At 40.0% G+C, this 22,064-nt stretch overlaps 1 protein-coding gene across 1 annotated transcript in view; it reads right to left on the bottom strand.

The window, feature by feature from the left end:
- Nucleotides 1-1,317: 1,317 nt before the first annotated feature.
- The window catches only part of chrnb2 (cholinergic receptor, nicotinic, beta 2), a 37,853-nt gene continuing 17,106 nt past the window's right edge, over nucleotides 1,318-22,064 (bottom strand). The window contains exons 3-6 of the mRNA XM_012865710.3: nucleotides 19,887-19,931; nucleotides 13,160-13,269; nucleotides 9,023-10,154; nucleotides 1,318-2,358 (exon numbers count right to left, since the gene is read on the bottom strand). Coding sequence (XP_012721164.3) covers nucleotides 2,209-2,358; nucleotides 9,023-10,154; nucleotides 13,160-13,269; nucleotides 19,887-19,931 — 1,437 coding nt within the window. The 3' untranslated portion in view covers nucleotides 1,318-2,208. The remainder of the gene's footprint in view (nucleotides 2,359-9,022; nucleotides 10,155-13,159; nucleotides 13,270-19,886; nucleotides 19,932-22,064) is intronic.

The following is a 22,064-nucleotide window of genomic DNA, read 5'->3' as shown; positions in this document are numbered from 1 at the left end:
TGACTTCCGAGAATTTGAAAAACTCAAGAGTTTCCGATTCACTTTAAGAGCTATACCATTAAAGTATACAAGAATGGCACTGAAATATATATTTTTTCTAATTCTGTCGTCTTCCTGGGATGGCACTGTGGTGTAGTTATTTGTATTTAGGAAACCAGGTCAGACCAGCAATGATTATATGATGAAAGAAGCTGAAATACCAGAAATTCTTCTGCCTTTGTGTAGTAATAGATAGATTGGTGTCTTTTTTGGACACTGTATTGTTCATTGGACCCAGAACCCAATAGGATCAAATCTCCTCCAGACCAATGCAATATGCCTAGGTGCATTACCAACAAGGTTTTACTATAATATTAAAAACAAAGACAAAATGATTAAAGAACTGACATTTTAAACTTGCTTAGGTATCTTATAGTAGCAATTACCACTCTTGCATTATAAAAAACAGTAGAGTCTGCATGTAATCCCTAGATAATCTAGATCCTTATTTTGTGATTTCAAAAAGGACTTCAACATTTCCAAATCATGCATGTTCTATAACAGGTTGAAGGCTAGAAAGAGTAAAGCAATATAACGTCTTCCTGTTGCTAGAAGTCTTTCTCCGCATGAATGAACCGTCTCCAGATGTCACTGACAAACCTGCTTCCTCTAGATACCATCTCACATATCCGTGGTTCCTCTGATTTTAATGTTAATGTCTCACTAATGCATTAACTTTGAGTATTCCAAATATGGCGCATACACCGAAATGAAACACCCATTGGTTTACGGTGTTTCAGTCTGGCTCGAAAGCAGGAAACTGACTGATTCAGGTCAGCAGCCGATTTTTTTTTTTTTTTTTGCATCTCTAAAGAGGAGAACAGAAAGCAAAGAGTAATATGCAAAACATCGCTTTAGTCTGGTGATTAGAAGCAATGACAAGTAAGCAGCCGTGAAACCGTGTTACTACACACAATTGTCCGAAAGTCTCTGATAAAACCTTCATCAGTTTATCTATGATTGGATTATTATATATATATATATATATATATATATATATATATATATATATATATATATATATATATATATATATATATATATATATACTGTTTGTACTACAGACCAGTGCCTTCTACTAACTCAGTACTCCATCTGGTTAAAAAGAAAATCACATTCCAGTGTCCAGCACATATACTGCTCTATTGCACCATTTTGGCTCAGTTTCTTGAATTTTCAGGACTCATCTGCATCTGCGCCCTCTGCTACAGCAAGCTGCAACACTTAAAGGAAAAAAAAAATTATGTTCATGCATGGTTTTTCAGTAATACTGCCCCCTTGTTTTCCTTCAGCATAACCCCTGCTTTTTATATTTCCCCTTTAATCTGTAGCTCTTACACGTATTGCGTTAGTGTGCAGGTCGCAGGCTGTGCAGTACAGTTTAAATCACATTCCTTTTATATCTATACAATCATACAACACACCGAAGCCTCTCTATCAGCAAGAAACCTTTGCATGAACTGATATATAGAAATATTAATATTTACTCAATGCTATATTGCTTGTGGCAAGCTGCTACGCTATGATAACATATATTGGATCAGTTCACTGACATGGTGGATTTCTTGGAGAGAAAAAAAATTACAAGAAGCTCAATAGGACCCTTCCTTCCCTCTCTGATGCTTAATATCAAGTCGTTTCTGTTGTTGTGCTGCTTGTTAAGCAGTCAGTGTAGTTTGGCTGGATGCAACAAGGAGAAAAATCCAAGCGTCCTCACTCCCTGAGAGGCTGAGGATGGAAGCAAGGGAGGTTCTTTACACCAGAGAGGGGAGGTCAGTCTGTTTTAATTCTCCAACAGCAACAACAGCGAAAAACGAAAAAAATACAGGAAAAGGGTTTCACTGTATTTTCCTTCATCGTTATACAAGAAAAACTGTTGTTTGTTGCAAAAAAGTTATTATAAAGTTAATGGACGGGATGGCTGTTCAGTACCAGTTTTGATTCCAGTTCCATAGACATGATTTCAATAAGATCTCCAACCGTCCCATAGTACATGTACACACACACACACACACACACACACACACACACACACACACACACACACACACACACACACACACACACACACACACACACACATACACACACACACACACACCTTCGGCATTTGTCTGTGCTGATTGGTCAGGGAGTTGTCTGTTGGTGTGTTTCCAGTCGGGGCGACAATCAGCCCGGTGTGTTGATGGTCTTCACTGTGTAATTCTGGTAGAGGGGCTGCAGGAACATGCCCACTGTGCCGAACACGCAAACAAACACAAAGATCCAGAGGAAGAGTCGGTCGATCACCATAGCTACGTACTTCCAGTCCTCGCTCACCTGTGGGTCGGTTGTAAAGGGATGGGAGGGGTGGCAGGACAAGGGGGTGAGGGGGAGGGGCAAAAGATAAACGTCAGCGTCGTACAGTGAGAAGATAATGTTTTACTTATTAAGAACGTCATGGGTGCTGTAACTTCCAGTTTCCAGTAATGTTGAAAAATATAACAATAATGTTAACTCTCAATCTATGTCAGATATTTCTATTATGGACAGGCTTTAAAAAACAAACCTACAAAACCCAGAAAGAGGAGGGAAGAAGTGGCAGAGAAAAATGAAAGGAGGAAGGGCTCAAGGAAAGAAAGAAGGACAAGGTTGAAAGGAGGGAACGCTAGCGGGACGGAGGAGAAAAAGACTGAATGACCTAAGAAGAAAGGATAGACGAGGGAGGTAAGGAAAGCAGGAAGGACAGGAGGAGGAAGGAAAGAAGGAAAGAAACAATTAAAGAAGGAAGGGTGGAAGAGAAAGGACAGACAAATTAGGAAGGAATCAAGGACATCATGTGTAGGAGATAAGGAAGGAAGGAAGGAAAGATGGAAGGAAGGAAGGAAGGAAGGAAGGAAGGAAAGAAAGAGATGACAGAAAGAAATGAAAATAAAAAATAAAAAGAAGAAAGTAAAAGGAGCATAATAGAACAAAGGATATAAGGAAGGAGGATAGGAAAATTAGACAGCTGGATCCGGAAATATAAACGTTTCTCCATATTCCTGCTCTTTTTTTCCTTTCTTTTTTTCCCCTTTCTTTCCAGACCAAGAAAATACTGTAAATAAATGTAACATTCATTGACTGAACCTTGCAAAGTGACAACTGTAATTTTTTCTGACATATTTCAACTTTTACATACACCCACTGCATTGCATTTTAATCCATTGCATACTGTAAGCGTTCCATATTTAACTCTGTGACCTTTACAGGTCTAAATATGGAACGCTTTATGTCGGCGACTTTGTTCTTGTCCTTTCAACATTTATCCTTCTCTCTCCGTGCATCAATTATATTTATTTTCAGTTAAAGGAGCAATAAGTAAGAAACTTCCTGCAGAATTTACCAAAATCATTCTCACTTGTCATGCAGGATGGAAGTAACATCCTCTCCATCAACAATATCTTAGTCAAGTTTTTCTCCTTTCAAACCTAGAGGTACAGTCCAGAATTACTTTGCTGCAGTGTGTAGGCTTCCTGGTCCCTGAACCAATCATATGAGAGTTCCCAGCGTTCCCAAAACAGACTGCAGCATTTGGTATTTTATCTTGGCAAAAGAGCAGCAGCCTGCTAACATGGATCCCAGTAAGAGAAGCAGATCAGAAATAGAACAGAATACAACATCATATAACTCTCCTGTGGAAGTAAAAATTCAGTTTCACAACAGCAACAGACCGTTTAGAAACGATTGATGTCAGTGGCAGGCCGTTGAATCAATTTCAGCCACTAGGTGTCAGTATTACGTATTTCTCCTACTTTTGTGTATCTGCTAGCTTTAAGCACAGGATCATCACATGACATTCAGGCATCAAGAGCCAGAAGAATTGTTACGCTATCTAAAGTGTAAATTTCAAACGTTAATTGCAAAAGTATTGATCACACTTGAACTTTTTTGCATTTTGTCACATTACAACACACTCTTCCCTGTTTTAGGATTGTATGTGATAGACCAACACAGAGAGCATAAATATGAGGCACGAGCGAAATAACACTGGGGTTTAAAATTTCTTTATAGCCAAAATTCTAATGTGTGGACTTTGACTAGGCCATACATTGAATACCTTTCATGAATCAGCACTTTTGCCACAATTACAGCTGCAAGTCATTTACAAGATGTTCCACATTTCTCAGTTTAAAGCAGGGGGAAGGCTGTACTTTGTTGTCAGACCTCTTATAAAAATATTACTTTATTTTTGTAATTTTACAATTTTAATCTCATAATTCCCCCCCCCCCCAAAAAAAAAAAAAAAAAAAAAAAACTCTCCAGAATGGGGAGCCTCTGCTTCTGTTATTTTGGGGTTTCAGGATGAAAGGTTTGGGAACTCCTGATCTAGAGAGTAACATTTCTCCCCATTGTCCTCTGTAAAAAAGCTCAAGCTCAGACAGATTGGATTGAGAGCATCTATGAACAGGAGTTTTAAAGTCAGGTGACAGATTCTCAATTGGATTTAAGTCCAAATGTAGGTTCGCTTTGACCCAAACCCCTCCATTGTAGCTTTAGCTGGATGTTTAGGGTTGCTGTCCTGCTGGAAGGTGAACCTCCACCCATCCACTCTCAAATCTGCACGTTTTCTTCCTCAATTAGCACCAAAGTCATCCCAGCTCTGACCAGCTTCCAGGTCCCTGCCATAGAAAGACATCCCTATAGCATGATACAGCCACCAACGTGTTTCACCATGGTGTGTTCAGGGTGTTTTGCAGTGCCTGTTTTTATCCATGCTTACTGTTTTGGAAGGTAAAAAGCACAGTTTAGGTCTCATCTTCCTCCATGTTTGCCATGTCCCTCACACGGCTTGTCTTAGAGCTTTCTCTAAACAGCGGCTTAATTATCGCCGCTGTTCCATACAAGACAGATTTGTATGATTTCAGCCCCTTTTCCACTAGTACCTACTTAGACTCGGTTCAATTCGGTTATTAGGGTTTTCCATCAGTGAAGGTAACTTAGGCTACGTTCACACTGCAGCCTGAAGTGACCCAATTCCGATTTTTTTGCCCATATGCGACCTGTATCTGATCTTTTTATGACAGTCTGAACAACACAGATCTGATTTTTTCAAATGCGACCCAGGCCACTTGGATATGTGGTCCTGAATCCAATATGTATCTGATCTTTTCATATGCGACCTGTGTCTGTACGGCCGGGTCGCATTTATCCGACCTGTACGTCACCGATACTCGACAAACGTCACTATTCTGCGTCCTGCAATGCAGAAGCGGGAAGAAAGACGACACCCATGGGGGACTACAATGAGAAGAGCAGTCAATGGAGAGAAAGCTCCGGTTAGAAAATAAATTAATGAAAAATGTGCGGCAGCATTATAATCCATGTTTACTTCCGCAAACACTGAGGACGCTTGCTACGTGTGACGTCATCGCTTCCTTAAATGCGCATGCGGGACACTTACGTTGAACGCTTTCAGTTCACACAGGAGATCACATACAAGTCGCATATATTTGGAAATGTGAACGACCACGCAAAAAAATCAGATTTCACAAAAAAAAAAATCGGAATTGAGCATTAAGACCTGCTGTGTGAACGTAGCCTTGGTATCACCTCCTCTTTTAGTACCTGCTTGGCCGGCATTCCAAAAGAGCTGAGGTTGAGCTGAAAATCTGATGCCAGAAGATTTTCAGTGACTGATTGGCTAGGGGATGGCATCACTGGTTGCGTCACCACAGCTTCTCCGTTGATTGCTGCTTACGGGCAGCGAACAACAAAGCAATGTCGTGAGAAGCTTAGAATGCTATACAGCCATTATCAGAGCATCAAAGACCACGACGGTCAGACTGGTTCAAACCGCAAGAAGAATTGGAAGTGGTTCGACCAAATGGACGAGTGGGTACAGTAAAAAAAATAGAGATAAAAATATTGAAACCATTCCTCTGGAGTGTAGTTATGTTTTGTTGTTTATAATTAGCTCTTTTTTTGTAAATAAAAATGTTGAGTAAAGAATACTTTAAGCTTTCTGTCGTCTTGTGTCTATCCGCCACCCATTCCTGTGCTCAGGTGGAGGGTTAATGGAGGTGAGTGGTTAATGTGTGTGGAGACGCTTTCTGGCACACAGCTCTGATGAGGTCCGACACGAGCCGAGGAGGAGGAGACGAAGGTAAGAGACCCGCGGGATGGAGGACACAGAGAGGTCGCTGACACTTGAACCCTGCGATGATAACTTGAGGAGGGGAACAGAGGAGGGAGGGAGGAAAAGCGAAGTGGGGGGAGGGGAAGTTGAGAAACTACGCGCCGTACCAGGAGAGGCAGGATTTTTAACTGGGTGTGCATGGCTGCTGTGAGGAAACAATGTCTGTGATGGACAGAATCAAAGCGGTTTTTCAACTCAAGTGTCCTATTCTATTTTTTTTTTCAGGTAAAAAGTAGTAACAAAACTACACCCTCACCCCTCCATCTCACCGCCTCAGCTTATTTCCACTTCTTTATGCAAACGTCATGCTGCTGCTATAATTACATACTGCGCTAGATAGTCGCTGGGCTATGGCTGCATCATCAGATCTGTCTGCTCCTGCTGCTGGTCTGTTTCACCAAGCCGTGCATTTCAGAAGGCAGCGTTAAATGGTGGAGCTGTGCAGCCACATAACATGATATGGCACTCATCTGAGCTGCCCGGGAAACAATAATGGTTGGTAATGTATTTGGATAAAAGGACGATGACTCACTGCCGAGCTGATCCACACGCAGACAGGAGGAGTTAAGTCAGAGGAGCATGCAGAAAAGCTGACAGCATCAGCAAAAACTGTCATGGCAGGCTATGTGTTGGTTACATGCTGTTAAAGAAGCTAAATCTAAAATCCTGAGGTGAAAAATGACATCTGCAGACTTTCATCTCACTTTTATTCATTTGAACAAATGATGAAATGAAAGATTCAACTTCAGTAGCTTCTCATGCAGGTTTGGAATAAATCTTGATTAACGTAATTGAGCAGATTAGGATTTTGCAATCTATGTTTTATATTAAGATGTTGAATATGTTAAATTAATATATATATATATATATATATATATATATATATATATATATATATATATATATATATGTATGTGTATATATATATATATATATATGTATGTGTATATATATATATATATATATATATATATATATATATATGTATGTGTATATATATATATATATATATATATATATATATATATATATATATATATATATATATATATATATATATATATAACAATTTTTGACATTGTGTAAATGCTTTTCATCTACAACAATGTCACAAGCACATATTAATGTGATATAATGAAGAAAGTAGGGAAGGTGTATCACTAAAGCCCACTCACACATCAGCATGTATTTAAACTCAGATCGGTCGGATTAAATAAGACATTCTATCAGTCTCAAGCCTTTATTAATCTGTCTGTCTGAATGGTAAACTGCAAACCGCATCAAAAGTAAAACAACGATATATTATATAAAAAAAAATGTATTCTCAAAACCACAATGGCTAGCATCAGGTTAATTGGAAATTGAATGATTATATTGCATCCAGTCACTAAAAGAACAGTTAAACCAGTAATAACTTTGCTATTATCATGATTAGGGTATGCTTTTCTTCAGGAGGGACTGAGAAACTGGTCAGAGGTAATGAGAAGACGGTGGAGGTAAACAGAAACAGCAAAACATTAGAAACCACATAACTGTTTGTTACAATGGCCTAGTTAAAGTGCAGAACTAAATTCAACTGAAAACCTGTGGCAAGAGTTGAAAAGTGATGTTTACTAAAGTCCTTCATACAATCTGACAGAGAGCTTGAGCTCCAAGTCAAAGAAAAATTATGACAAATAATTTCTGTTTCTTCAGATACTGGTAGCGAGACACCTCAGAAGACTTGATGCAGTAATTGTAGTGAAAGGCGGCTCTGCAAAGTATTTACTCAGAGGAGTTGAATACAAATAGATGTCACATGTTTTTTATTAGCTAAAAACAACTGTGGGTAACTATACATTCTTGTTTTTTCCACTATATAAAATCCCAACAACAGATATTTTGTGGTTGTAACATGAAAAATGTGAAAAAGCTTAAGGAGTATGTATTCTTTTGGCCCAAATAAAACAGTGGGAACCTAACAAGCTGATGTTAGCTCACTAATTAGCAGAGTTATTTGCCTCAGTCTACAGCAGACATGCATGATAATTGTAGTAGCTTCTTACTAATATCGCTTTCATTTGTTTGGAAACTGCGTTATTTTAGAGGATTGATTGGAAGTAAAGAACTTCTTTTATTGCATCTCTCTCATCACCAGTAAATTTAAAGTGCAGCAGTGGTATGAAGCAGCATTTCGTTTGTTTTCTTTAAACTGTGATGTTTTAAATTGAACAACCCCATGCCTATTTAAATTGAAAAGCATCATTTTGGTATGAAAGCATTCATCAGGACGCGGGAAAACAGTAACCTGACTACGCCAGATGGACTTGCTCCTCATATCCATCTGGAAACCTTTCGTTGAAGTAATTTTGGGAAGGGGCGAAAATACTGGTTAGCTGATTGGTCTATGTTGGTAATAGACAGGCCAAATAAACCAATCAGATCAACAAAGCATATGACGTACTTCGTACTACGTCGGGAGAAGAGCAAAAACATCTTTTCCTCTGAGAAAAGCCTCCAGAGCAGTGTTTTGCTCTTCTTCCAGTGAAGAAATACTCTGTAATTCCGATAAAACTTGCTCGATAGCCACGCTAACGCTAGTTTCATCGGCTGAAGCCTCCATGTTCTTTAGACTGAACTGTCGCGCTTCTCGTTGCGTCACACCTCAACCCGCCTCAAAGCCAACGCTGATTGGACGTTCGTTTGGCGAACTGCTCCAAATTTTCTTTAACGGAGAGTAGCCAGACTGATCTGCGAGTGAAACCTTGAAAGCTCGCGAGATCAGGATGGTCTCACGAGGCCAGGAAAACAGCGGCTTGTACAAACTGTGAAAAATGTAAAACTTACACTCTGATCGTCGTCTTCGCTCTTCATGTGGTTGGCGATGAAGCGCACTCCTTCCACTGCCTCGTCAAATCCTGGACAGGCTTGAGCCAGCAAAGCCTGAGTCAAAGCAGGACCTCCAGCCACCTGCTTACCCCTCAGCAGGTTCCCAGCGCCGCCCTCCCGGCCCTCCCTCGCTCTGTTTAAACCGTCCATCGATCCGCCTCCAGCTCCCACCAGTTCGCCTCCGAACTGTTTAACAGACGCCCGGTTCACGTAGCACGTGCAAGGGTCCCCGTCGTCCTTCCCAAAAACAGACGAGGAGGTCCCCCCTCCGTTCCCGCCGCCGCCGCCGCCAAGCCCGAGGCCGACCATCAGGGCCGCCGGCTCCCCGCTGCGCCCGCCCTCCTTCTGCTCCTGTGCTCTCCTTCTCTGGCGTAGCCGCTGGCGCTCGCTGCTGTTCCTTGGCTGCCGCATGAAGAGCAGCGCGGGAAGCTTGTTGAGGAACACCAGTTTAACCCAGGGAGGCATGGTGTGTGTGGTGGGTGAGCGGTGGTGCACATTGAGCACGCAGACACTGGTGACTATGGAAAAGGTAACCAGAACCATGGTGAACATCAGGTACTTCCCCACCAGAGGGACGTCCAGCGAAGTGGGCGGAACGATCTTGGAGATCAGCAGCAGGAACACCGTGAGGGCCAGCAGCACGGAGATGCACAGCGTCATCTTCTCTCCGCAGTCCGACGGCAGGTAGAAGACCAGGATGGCCAGGGAAGTGATGAGAACGCAGGGTATGATGAGGTTGATGGTATAAAACAGCGGCTTCCTGCGGATGATGAAGTCGTACGTGATGTCCACGTAGGTGGGATCAGCTGGGTTCTCGTTCCGTCGACCCGGCAGGGCAATGATGTCCCACTCTCCGCTGGGTGTGAAGTCGTCCATGCTGGCCACGTCAGCGCGAAGCACCAGATCTATTTCTGTGCGGTCGTAGGTCCAGGAACGAAATCTCAGCGTGCAGTTCTGCTGGTCAAAGGGGAAGTGCTTCACCTCGATCTTACAGGCTGATTTGTAGATGGCTGGAGGCAACCAGAAGATGCTGCCATCGTAGGACACCACGGCATTAGAGTAGAAGGACACCTCGTAGACCCCATCCGCACTAAGGCAGAGGAAGATGGGGAGGATTTAATCACAAGTTAAAACAACCTTTCAGCATCTAGTTAGACATTAGTCAATTCAATTCAATTTTATTTATATAGCTCCAATCCATGAAACATGTCATCTCGAGGCACTTTACAAAGTCAAAATCAATCATATTATACAGATTGGTCAAAAATTTCCTATATAAGGGAACCAGTTGATTGCTTCAAAGTCCCGACAAGCAGCATTTACTCCTGGAGAAGCGTAGAGCCACAGGGAGAGTCGTCTGCATTGTCCATGGCTTCGCAGCAATCCCTCATACTGAGCAAGCATGAAGTGACAGTGGAAAGAAAAACTCCCCATTAACGGGAAGGAAAAACCTCCGGCAGAACCGGGCTCAGTATGAACGGTCATCTGCCTCGACCGACTGGGGGTTACAGAACCTTATTGTGAAGGTTAGCGTTTTAATTTGACCTCTAGGGTATGTGTTTGTGAGCGTTGCAGTTTGCTTGAGAGTGAAGAAGAATTTAATCCAGTTAATTTATTTTTATCTGAAAAAAAAAAAACAACAGTTGTAAATTTGTATCATGAGCACATAGTATAACGACAGGGTGACTCTGATTTAAGGTGACTCTCCCACTCCATGTGCGTTACTGTGCATTGAAATGTAAATTATGCATACATGTTATAGATGACATTATTATACCGGCCCATGCCTACTCATAACTACTCCACATCATCCCCACTTACACACTGATATTCTAATTTTAAATAAATATTAACTAGAGTAGAGGAATGTACGCATGGCTAATTATTTGAAAATACATTTTTCGGCATGTAATTCACACACAAGCCTATATAAACTTAAGGAAAAGGATTATGCTGTTGAATGAAATGATGTTCTAGGTAGGAAACCCAGTTCATTGATAGGATGGATCAAAAAAAAAACTGCTCAAGACAGATCCTTTGGGGAGGAATCACCTAAAAACATTTAAGCTTTATCTTTAGATTTCAAATTAATTTAGGAAATTGAGATATGTGCTGTACAATAAAAGTAGTCAGTAGTTATTTTCTTATTCTGTCAAGTGCTCTTGAAAAGAAAAAAACATTTTTTTCAAAATAATCCTGAATTTAAAAACAATATCTCTAACACTGTCACAAAGTTAAATAAGTCCTTTGCTCAAATAAGCGACAGCGGCTGAGAATTGGGGATTAGCACGCTGGCCTGGGGTACGCAGGATTACCAGGATCACTTTATCCAGAGTGAGGCGGGTCAATGATCTTTTAATCAACACTAAAGTAATGACAGAAGCAGGGAAAGAAGAGAAGGTCACACAGATCACTCGTCTCTGATGAGCTGATTTGCAAACCATGGGCTGACGCGGAGTTTCCACCACACTGAGACGAGCCGGCAGTGGCATCCTAAATTTCTCCAGAGGTACAAGCAAACCCTCACCAGCACATCTTACTGATGACAAAATAAATCAGAAGATGTTTGTTTCATCCACTGCCGCGCAGCTATGCTGTGCTTGACATCACTGCATGATTATCAATGTTTGTTAGAGGAAAAACAGAGACAGAAAAAGGTGTTTTTCTTCCTTCCGCCACATTGATTAGATGATTCCAAGGTAAAAAGCTGCAATTAAACAAGTGTTCAATCAGTTAATTAGAAAAACAGAAAAATTCTGTCATAAGGTAACAAAATATATTCTTTATGAACGTCTTTGCATAGTTAGAGTTTAATGTAAATATTAGGTGACAGAGCCATAGAAAAATTTAAGCAAGCAACAGCAAACTTTAGAAATATGTTATTGAGAATATCTAATTGTTTTTGCGTACAGTGGCTTGAAATGATATCAATACCCCTAAAACCTCTTCCCCGTTTTGTCACATTTCCACCACAACCTTTCATCTGTTCTATCGGGATTTTATTCAGCATATATCAGACTTATTTGGAGGTTTGATTTGAAATTATTTTTCAAATAAAAACCTCTCACATTCATAGACTGACATTTCCTCCATTCTTCAGGCTGTATGTTTGAGTTTGTAGTCCTCTGCCTTCAACCTCAACTCTTTTTAAGAACCAAGCAGGTTTTCTTCCATGTTTCACCTGTTTTAGCCCCATTCATCTTCTCTGACTGAAGAAAACAAACCATCCCCAGCATGATGCTGCCACAACTGCATTCCACCTTGGTGATGTTGTTCTCAGGGAGGGATCAGTGCATTGTTTTGTTCTTCAGGTATGCCTGACTAACACCTTTACCCACATGGTTAATTTGTCCCTTCTTATTTTTTATTTTTTTTTTGCAAACTGCAAATAGAACTTTCTCACAACAATGGCTTTTCATTAAAGCCAGATTTGTGACATTTGTGACATCTTTCTGAAACTTCTGAGGCCTTCACAGAAGGCCGTGGCAGTAACTAGGGGTGTAAAAATACATCAGCCCACATCAATTCAATTATTAACGACCCAATTACATTAATGCAAAATTAAAATATCAATCATATCTTAATTTTAAAGATACACCATTATTTTGAAATTCAGGCATGAGACTTTAGTGAACAGGTGTTGTTCTCATTTTAAAATTAGAAGAATGCAGGTATCCCTCATACCTTTAGGAGCTTAAAAATAAAATGACAAGATGTGAAAAATTGCAAGGGGTGCAAATACTTTAGCAAGGTTGTTCTGCGTGTTTTCTCCTCCACAGGACCTTGGTGCAGTAAAGATGATCACATTTTTCATACATGTCTATGGTGGGACAGTAGTGTGCTAGCATGAGCAGCAAGAGGAAATTCTAGTTGACATATTCAGTCATGTGTTGTGAACCTGAATGTATCACCCACTTAAAATTACTATTTAACCAAAGCTCTCACTTTAAGTATCTTACAACGAGAGCTGCTAAATGACCTGACCAGAAACATGGTCAGCTTCTCTTAGAGACCTTTTTAACATGTCTTCACTGGGCATTCGTGTAACAGTTCATGTCTTCTAATTGAGGTCTTAAGCTTGAGAGAGTGACTCACTTGTTGTAGAGGACCACGTCAGGCAGCCAGATGTGTTTTGAGGGCAGCCTGACCTTCATCATCCCATCGAACTCCTCGGGGACCCAAGTCAGTCGATAGTCCTGCCACTCCTGAGGGCCAATAGAAACATCATGCTTAGTCACTCGTCTGCCAATCACGCAGCAGTAAGAAGACAGCAGGGAACACATAATTAGCTTTTCCTCTTATACTAGTGCGGTTATAAGTCGGTGGTTAAGATGCGCATAAACTGTGGCTTGTGTGCACCTTGCCAATCTCAGTAATTGTGGGGGTGGCAGCTTGGGCACCTTTGCTCTGGGTTTTTTTTTCGGGTGTCTGGGGTTCTGGTTTTCCCAACGTCTGCCTCTGCTCTATGGGGGGGGGGGGGGGGGGTCTCTGGCTCCTGACAACCTCTTTTGAGTAGTTTTCTTATGGATGAACCTTAGATGTACAAGTGCACTCTCACAAACACTTACAGGTGCGTGGATTCAGGTGCTGACAGGCTCACTTTAATACAGAAACCCCCTGTTATTAGCTTAGCTTTCACTTTATCCATCTTGTATTAAATAATACTGTGATAGTTTATCGGCTTGTTTTTGCTGTTCTTTTTATATCTCTCTTTGCAGGTGTAGAAGCAGACTCCGAGGATATTATCTTGTTCTCTCCTTTTCCGCTCCTCTATATTTCCCACCTTTTCTCCCTTTTAGCATTTTGTCTCATCTTTTTCTCTTCTTTTTTTCCCCTCTTCTACCTTTCCATTTTTGTGTCCATTGAACATAAAACAGTCCCAGATTATAATCTAATAAAGCTTTATGCATATATAAATCAAGCGGGGCACTAAAGCGAAAGCGGTAATGCTCCTCTTGTGAAAGTAAAATCTGTTGGGCTCTCTTTGGTATTGAGACAGCAATTCTTAATGCTACACTGCCAGAAAGGATACGTAAAAAAATACAAATAATTGGTGGTAAATTTGCGTATAAACTGTGGCTTGTCTGCACTTTGCCAATCTCGGTAAATGTTGTAAAATAGATTAAAATGAACAAGTGTGAGCGAACACCAGCAAATTCATCCTCTTTGTTACATTATGTAGAAGACTCTTCTCATACTGAGCTTTAGTCCATGCTATACTGCCTGCAGTAGCTGTGAAACACTAAAATCATTGGTTTGTTTGGGCCCGGGGCGGCTGTCCTTGGCTCCCCGACTATGATGGGGAGGAATGTATCGAGCACCCTTGGTCATTCTACGCTTGACTACAAGTCATAAATCTGTGCTTGCTCAGGTTGCAAGTGTAAACATGCCTCTCACTATGAGGCAGGGAGCACAAACTCCATTGTGGAAACAGGGGGTGTTTTCTTCTATGGATGTAAAAGTGATTTCAACACAAAAGAATACACATATAAGTCTTGTTGTTTTGGGGCACTATGCAATGGACCGTCTCCTTCCATCTCTATACATCCTCAGCATCCTCCTCCATCACACTAACCCTTTACGTATTAGGCAAGGCAAGGCAAGGCAAGGCAAGGCAAATTTATTTATATAGCACAATTCAGTACAAAGACAATGCAAAGTGCTTTACATGATTAAAATATAGCAAAATAAAACAGAATAAAAGCAAGTAGGAATAAAATATAGATAGAAAATAGAACAAAAAAGTGGTGATTCAGTTAACTAGGACAGTTGAAGGCAATTTTAAACAAATGTGTTTTTAATCTTGATTTAAAAGAACTCAGGCTTTCCGCACTTTTACAGTTTTCTGGAAGTTTGTTCCAGATAATTGGAGCATAGGAACTAAATGATGCTTCTCCATGTTTGGTTCTGGTTCTAGGTATGCAGAGCAGGCTGGAGCCAGAAGACCTTAATGGTCTGGAGGGTTGATACACTGATAACAAGTCTGTGATGTATTTAGGAGCTAAGCCATTTAAGGATTTATAGACTAACAGCAGTATTTTAAAGTCTATTCTCTGAGATACAGGGAGCCAGTGTAAGGACTTTAGAACTGGGGTGATGTGCTCTACTTTCTTAGTCTTAGTGAGGACGCGGGCAGCAGCGTTCTGGATCAGCTGCAGCTGTCTGATCCACTTTTTAGGCAGACCTGTGAAAACACCGTTGCAGTAATCAATTCTACTAAAAATAAACACATGGATTAGTTTTTCCAGATCCTGCTGAGACATCAGTCCTTTAATCCTAGAAATGTTCTTCAGGTGATAGAAAGCTGACCTTGTAATTGTCTTTAGATGCTTTTGGAGGTTCAGGTCTGAGTCGATCACTACACCCAGATTTCGGGCCTGATTAGTTTTTAGCTGAAGCGACTGAAGCTGTGTGCTAACTTTTGATCTTTCCTCTATTGGTCCAAATATTATTACTTCTGTTTTGTTTTTATTCAATTGGAGAAAATTTTGGCACATCCATGCATTGATTTCTTCTAGGCATTTACTCAGTGCCTGAATTGGTTCATAGTCACCTGGTGACATGGTGATGTAGAGCTGTGTGTCGTCTGCATAGTTATGGTAGCTGATGTTGTTATTTTTTATTATCTGAGCTAGAGGGAGCATGTAGATATTGAAAAGGAGGGGACCCAGAATGGACCCTTGGGGAACCTCAAATGGGATTTTTGTCATCTCTGATGTAAAGTTACCTACTGATACAAAAAAGTCCCTGTCCTTTAAGTAGGATTTAAACCAGTGGAGAGCTGTACCAGAGAGGCCGACCCAGTTCTCCAGGCGTTCTAACAGAATGGAGTGATCAACAGTATCAAATGCTGCACTAAGGTCCAATAGTACCAGCACAGTGGTTCTTCCACAGTCTGTATTTATATGGATGTCATTAAACACCTTGATAAGGGCGGTCTCTGTACTGTGGTGAGCACGGAAACCTGACTGGAAAACGTCAAATCGGCTGGTCGTTGTTAAGAAGGTGTTTAATTGTTGAAATACAGCTTTTTCAATAATCTTACTGATAAAGGGGAGGTTTGAGATGGGCCTGTAGTTCTGGAGTAGAAGTTTGTCTAAATTATTCTTTTTCAGCAGTGGTTTGATAATTGCTGTTTTTAGGGACTGGGGGAAAACACCTGACAGAAGGGACGTGTTTATTATCTGAGTCAAATCAGACGCTATGACAGGTAAAACTTTTTTAAAGAAAGCTGTGGGGAGAACATCAAGGCAGCTTGAGGAGGAACTTAACTGCTGAATTATCTGCTCTAAGCTTTTGTGGTTTATTTGGCTGAATTGGGACATTTTGTCAGGATAAGTTCCAGCTGAGTACGGCTTTGGTTCTAGAGTTGGTGTGGATGTACAAACTGATCCTCTAATTTTTAGGATTTTCTCAGTAAAGAAGTTAGCAAATTCATTGCAGGCCCTGGTGGAGTGGAGTTCTGAAGCCACGGACACAGGAGGATTTGTTAACCTGTCGACTGTGGCAAATAAGACACGAGCGTTATTAATGTTTTTCTTAATGATCTCAGAGAAGAAAGATTCTCTTGCATTTTTCAGTTGTAAGTTATATCTGTAAAGTCTCTCTTTATAGATGTCATAGTGAACCAGGAGTCTATTCTTTCTCCACCTGCGTTCAGCTTTGCAACATTCCCGTTTTTCACTTCTAACTGCTGGAGCATTTCTCCAAGGAGATTTTTTCTTCCCGGAAACAACTTTCACTTTAACTGGAGCAATGCAGTTAATGATGTCTGAGACTTTAGACTGAAAGTTATCTACTAGCTCATCTACTGAGTTGCAGCCCAAGGTTGAAGTATCAGAGTAAGCTTGAATAAAAGTTTCTGTGGCATTGTCCTTAAAGGTGCGTTTTCTTACGATGTCCCTTCGGCTAAATGAGTCACTGGAAATGATACATTCAAAGGTAACGGAGAAGTGATCGGATAAGGCAACATCAGTTACATTGACCTGTGAAATGTTTAGACCTTTAGTGATGATCAAGTCTAAAATATGTCCCTGTTTGTGTGTTGGCTGTTTAACATGCTGTGTTAAACCAAAGTTTCTAAGTGTGTCACACAGTTCTTTTGCACTTCTGTCTTCAGGGTTGTCAACGTGAAAGTTGAAGTCTCCAACAATAATTAAAAAGTCATAATCAACACATATCACAGACAGCAGGTCACTGAAATCATTAAAAAAGTTTGATGTGGACTTAGGAGGCCTGTAAACATTCAGAAACATAGTTCGTACCAGGCTCTTTACCTGGAGAGCCAAATGTTCAAAAGAGTCAAATTTTCCCAAAAACACCTTTTTACACTTTAGTGAATCATTAAACAATGTTGCTACTCCTCCACCTTTCCTTTGCTGTCTGCTCTCACAAAGAAAATTGTAGTTTGGAGGAGTCGACTCCAGCAGAATGGCTGCTTCATTAGATTCATGTAACCATGTTTCTGTTAAAAACATTACATCAAGATTATTGTCAATAATGAAGTCATTAATTAAAAGGGATTTTCCTGACAGAGATCTAATGTTTAATAAACCCAGTTTATATGATTTGGTGGTTGATGATGTCTCTGTGGCAGGTTGCATCTGACAGTTTATGACTTTTAAGTACGACTGATTATTCCTGTCTGTTTTCCTTTTGCTTTTCTTATTTCTGCCACGTATCATAACAGATATTCCATGTTCTCCGTCAGGAGATTAGGCTTGAGATTCTCATGGTATAGTAATCTTGAGATAAAACACCATCATGGTATCATGGTATTGATAGAAAAACAAAAACTAAAAACATAGAGCAAGATCTAGTTGCTTTAATAAAACAGAGAAGTCAGTCTGCCCCAGGGCAGCTGTGGCTATTAACATAGCTCACCACCATCAGGGTGTTAATGGGTGAATGACTGACTGTAGCGTGAAGCTCTTTGGGGTTGTTGGACTTGATAAAGCGCTATACAAGTACATGCCATTTACCATTTAAAACTTTAATGGTAAAGTTGATAGAACTATAAATAAACCATCCATCCTTTTTCCGACACGCTTATCCCTAATGGGGTCGCGAGGAATGCTGGTGCCTATCTCCAGCTGTCAATGGGCGAGAGACGGGGTACACCCTGGACAGGTCGCCAGTCTATCGCAGCTATAAATAAACCATTTCAATCAATGTTTTCAGACGACTCTTGTGGACAGGGTCTTGAATTCTTTGATCTTGTTTTACGCAAGTTTATAAGGTCTTCAGTGACGTTTTCTTCAGTAGTTTTCAGTAAATTTCTGATTTTGGTGTTTGACTTGGCGATTGTCTAGCAGGTTCCTTGTTCCACCCTGAAAAACATTTGAGATGCTTTCACTGTCAGGTTTGAATCATCCTGAGTCTTCAACATGAAGCGATGCGTACAAAGTTTAGAAATCTGACACAGTCTTATCTCCGTTCATTTACATTTCACATTCCAAGGGTCTCCGTCTAATTTCTGACACATCAGCATCAAACCCTAAAGACCAACCCTCATACAAAAGACTGCTGGTGCACCCTGGACAGGTTGCCAGTCCATTGTAAGGCAACACAGAGACACACAGGGACACAGAGGGAGAGCATGCAAACTCCATGCAGAAAGATCCCAGACTGGGATTTCAACTCAGGACCTTCTTGCTGGAAGGCAGCAAAGCAACTGCTCCAATGTATAGCCGTGTGACAGATTCATTGACATACAATTATAAACAAACTGTTTAGTTCTGCAGCTATCACTATGTGTAAAACACAGTGCTGCCATTTTGGATTTTAAGGTGATGTTGACTAGAAAGGTCTGTTTTTTTTTTTTCAACTTCAGGTAAGCTTCCAGTTTCTTTTTTTTTTTGGTTGCAAGATTTTTTGCTTGCAAGATGCAGCTTGTAGCAACAGAGCTGAGCAGAAATAAAGGGAAATATCACTAATAAATAGGCACAAAGGAGCCTAACCAAAGATAATCACAACACAGAAATCCTCAAAATAAGAGCATTTGTACCAACATTCATGGAATAATAAATCGCTTTTATTCTCCAGAACCTCAGTGTGATTGTCTCAAATTCATCCGGCTACATAAACAAAAAAATCAAGTATGTTTGAGTGCAACTCTCTCCTTTTCTAGTAACTGTGGACAAATTGTCACAGAGCTCTGCACCCAAGCTAAATTTATTTTACACTCAGCTCAGCGAACACAGATGGCAAACAAAACCCTCCACTGTGAACTGCTCGGTATAGCGCAGATCCGCTTTGTGGTCACGCATCAAGCTGATATCGATGTGTCTGATATCAAAATAGAGCATCCATCACTTCATTTCCAAAGGAACAGTGCATCAAATAATTATTTTCCACCCTTCCTCTGTTTTTTCTTTCTCCTTTTTTTTTTTACACTTAAACGTTTCAGATCAACCAATTTTGTTATGTCAGAAAAAGGTAACCTGAGAAAATGCAAAAAGTAGCTTTCAAATATTGAACGCAGTAGCGCCATATCCAAAACAATCTGATCCCACTGCCTCGTGATGGATGGATATTTTGCTGTGTGGAAGCTAATTATATTATATGAATACTAATGAGATGTGTTGCAGAGAATGGTTTAATTATTGTTACTTTGCACCAAATTCATCCGCATTAAAGTCTTTGCAATTGTTTTTTCACTTGCTCTGGCCAAACTTTTACACAGAGAAATGGCAGAAAAACATGCAAAAATAAAATCAATCAAGTGTTTAACTTTTTTGTATGAATAGTATTTTGACAACATCCCTGCCTCTGTGTGTGTTTGGTGAGGTGGGTGAATGTGATGAGGTGTGTGACGTCTCACCTGCGTCAGCCAGACATTGGTGGTCATCACCTGCTCTCTTTCATGCTGAAAGACAACAACAAAAAAAAAAACACATTTAAACATTGATATCATTACCACTCTTCTGTGATTGGGAGAGTTCTCTAATCTAACACTGTACAAAAGGTTTTTTTGCTGTTTTACCTCCAGTCAGCCAGACTTTTATTGTAATCTTTTAAAGTGCTTTTGTTTAACAGTTTTACAAGCCTTCTGAATGATATTCTCTCAATTTAATTCAAATACCTTCAGAGAAAGACAATGCACTGAAAAAAAAAATAATAAAAATAAAACGCTTTACCTAATGTCTTCCGAAAAGACTAAAAATGTGAGAGGTGCATTTGTAAAGCATTTCATTTTCCGGATGCAGATTTAACTCTCAATAGACATTTCCAAAAAAAAAATAATAATAATTAAGAGAAAAGGGAAACAGTATCTCTTTTTGTTGAATGTCTCTGGGGGAATTTAAGGAGATGTTAGAAATGAAGCAGCAGGTCAGCCCTGGGGACCAATTCTGTGCTTTTCCTTTTCTGGCCTGCAGCAAGGCCAACGATGTCCACATCATGACGGGTGTCTCTCAAACAAAAGGAAAGGGAGATGGGTACCTGAGGGGTTTGGTAAGGATCCTTGGCTCCTTGTTCTACAACTTTGTTTGTCAAATCGTGTTTCTGGCCATTACGTATATCGTGCTGACCTCACTCTACCTACAGAAAAAGACAGACGACCTGAGAGATGCCTCATTCTACAGTTGATCATCTGCTATATGGCAAGTCTTCAGCTCGTTGAAAATCATCTTATTCATGCTAAAATATGACTTCATGTCTGTCAAACTGGTTTAATTTTGAACTTTTGATAGACTGTGCATAAAGATCCCACTTTAAACTGGTTCTTTGGTAATTAGCAGGGGCGGTTCTAGACAGGGGCCAACAGGGCCCATGCCCCTGTAGAAATGGCCTTGGCCCCTGTTATGGCCCCTGTACTAAAAGCATGATGTTAAATAAACTTCTCATAATTATTTGCAATGGCAAAGAAACCATAACTGATTGGTCACTTTGACCAATATTATTTTTTACCTATACAGCTTTACTCTAAAAATAATTTAAAACTTAAGATGTTTCACGTTTAGCTTTAGCTGTACTGAGCAGGGGGCAAAGTTTTCAACTGCTAGATCAGGGGTCTGAAACCTGCAGTTCCAGAGCCACAAATGGCTCACTTAATATTATTACACAGTTAAATATTGCCATTTTATTGTTTTAATTTTTTTTGTTCTGTGCCCCTGTGAAAAAACACTGGCCCCACCTTGGCCCCCCTGGTAAATTTGGTCTAGAACCGCCCCTGGTAATTAGTCTTTTGTATATGCACACCAACATTTTCCACAGCCTTTTTTAAGTCTGAATGATTTGTAGTGAGGTACAGGATTGAAAATATATGAAAAGCAGCAATGGTTCAGGGAAAAACAAGAAGTCTGAAGAGAAATGTATCAATATTTTTTTAAAGCTTACAAGACGGTCTGGCTGCTGGTGTCTAAAGAGATAAGGATGATTCAATTTTTTGCACCCATTCTGTTTATGTTTTTAAACATCTCTGGTCAGTTTTTACCAAAAATATTTGCGACTAAGGCTACACAGCATATAAAAAATCTGCGTATAAACAACATCACAGAAAGACCTGATTGGAAACCCAAACATGTTGGGTTGTTACATACATTAAAAATATTCATTCCCATAATGAATACTTTTGTTGTGATGGACAAACACAAAATAGTGCATAATTGTGAATTGGAAAATTTCTTTCACAAAATAATCTGAAAAGTGTGGCATGCATTTATACTCAACCCACATTGTTCTGCACCTTGTTGATAAAATCCAGTGCAACCAGTTGTCAGACACAGTTTTGCTTAGTTCTGTTGCACATTACCAAAATACAATTGAAACACTAAAAATTCAAAAGAAAATAAGTAAAGATGCTGTTGAGATAAAAGAAATTTGGGTTTATAAAAGCTCTATTCCTCAGCTAAATTCAGAAAGTAAAAGTAACTCAAAGTAACTCAGACTAACATTTAGATAAAAGAAGTAAAATGTACAAAGAATAAAGTGAAGCAATGTAAACGGTAAACACATGGTAATATAGATAGAGATATATATGATATAATATATATAATAT

This window comes from Fundulus heteroclitus, chromosome 3 (assembly GCF_011125445.2).
Source record: "Fundulus heteroclitus isolate FHET01 chromosome 3, MU-UCD_Fhet_4.1, whole genome shotgun sequence".
NCBI lineage: Eukaryota > Metazoa > Chordata > Actinopteri > Cyprinodontiformes > Fundulidae > Fundulus > Fundulus heteroclitus.
This window is presented reverse-complemented; position numbering and strand designations above follow the sequence as displayed.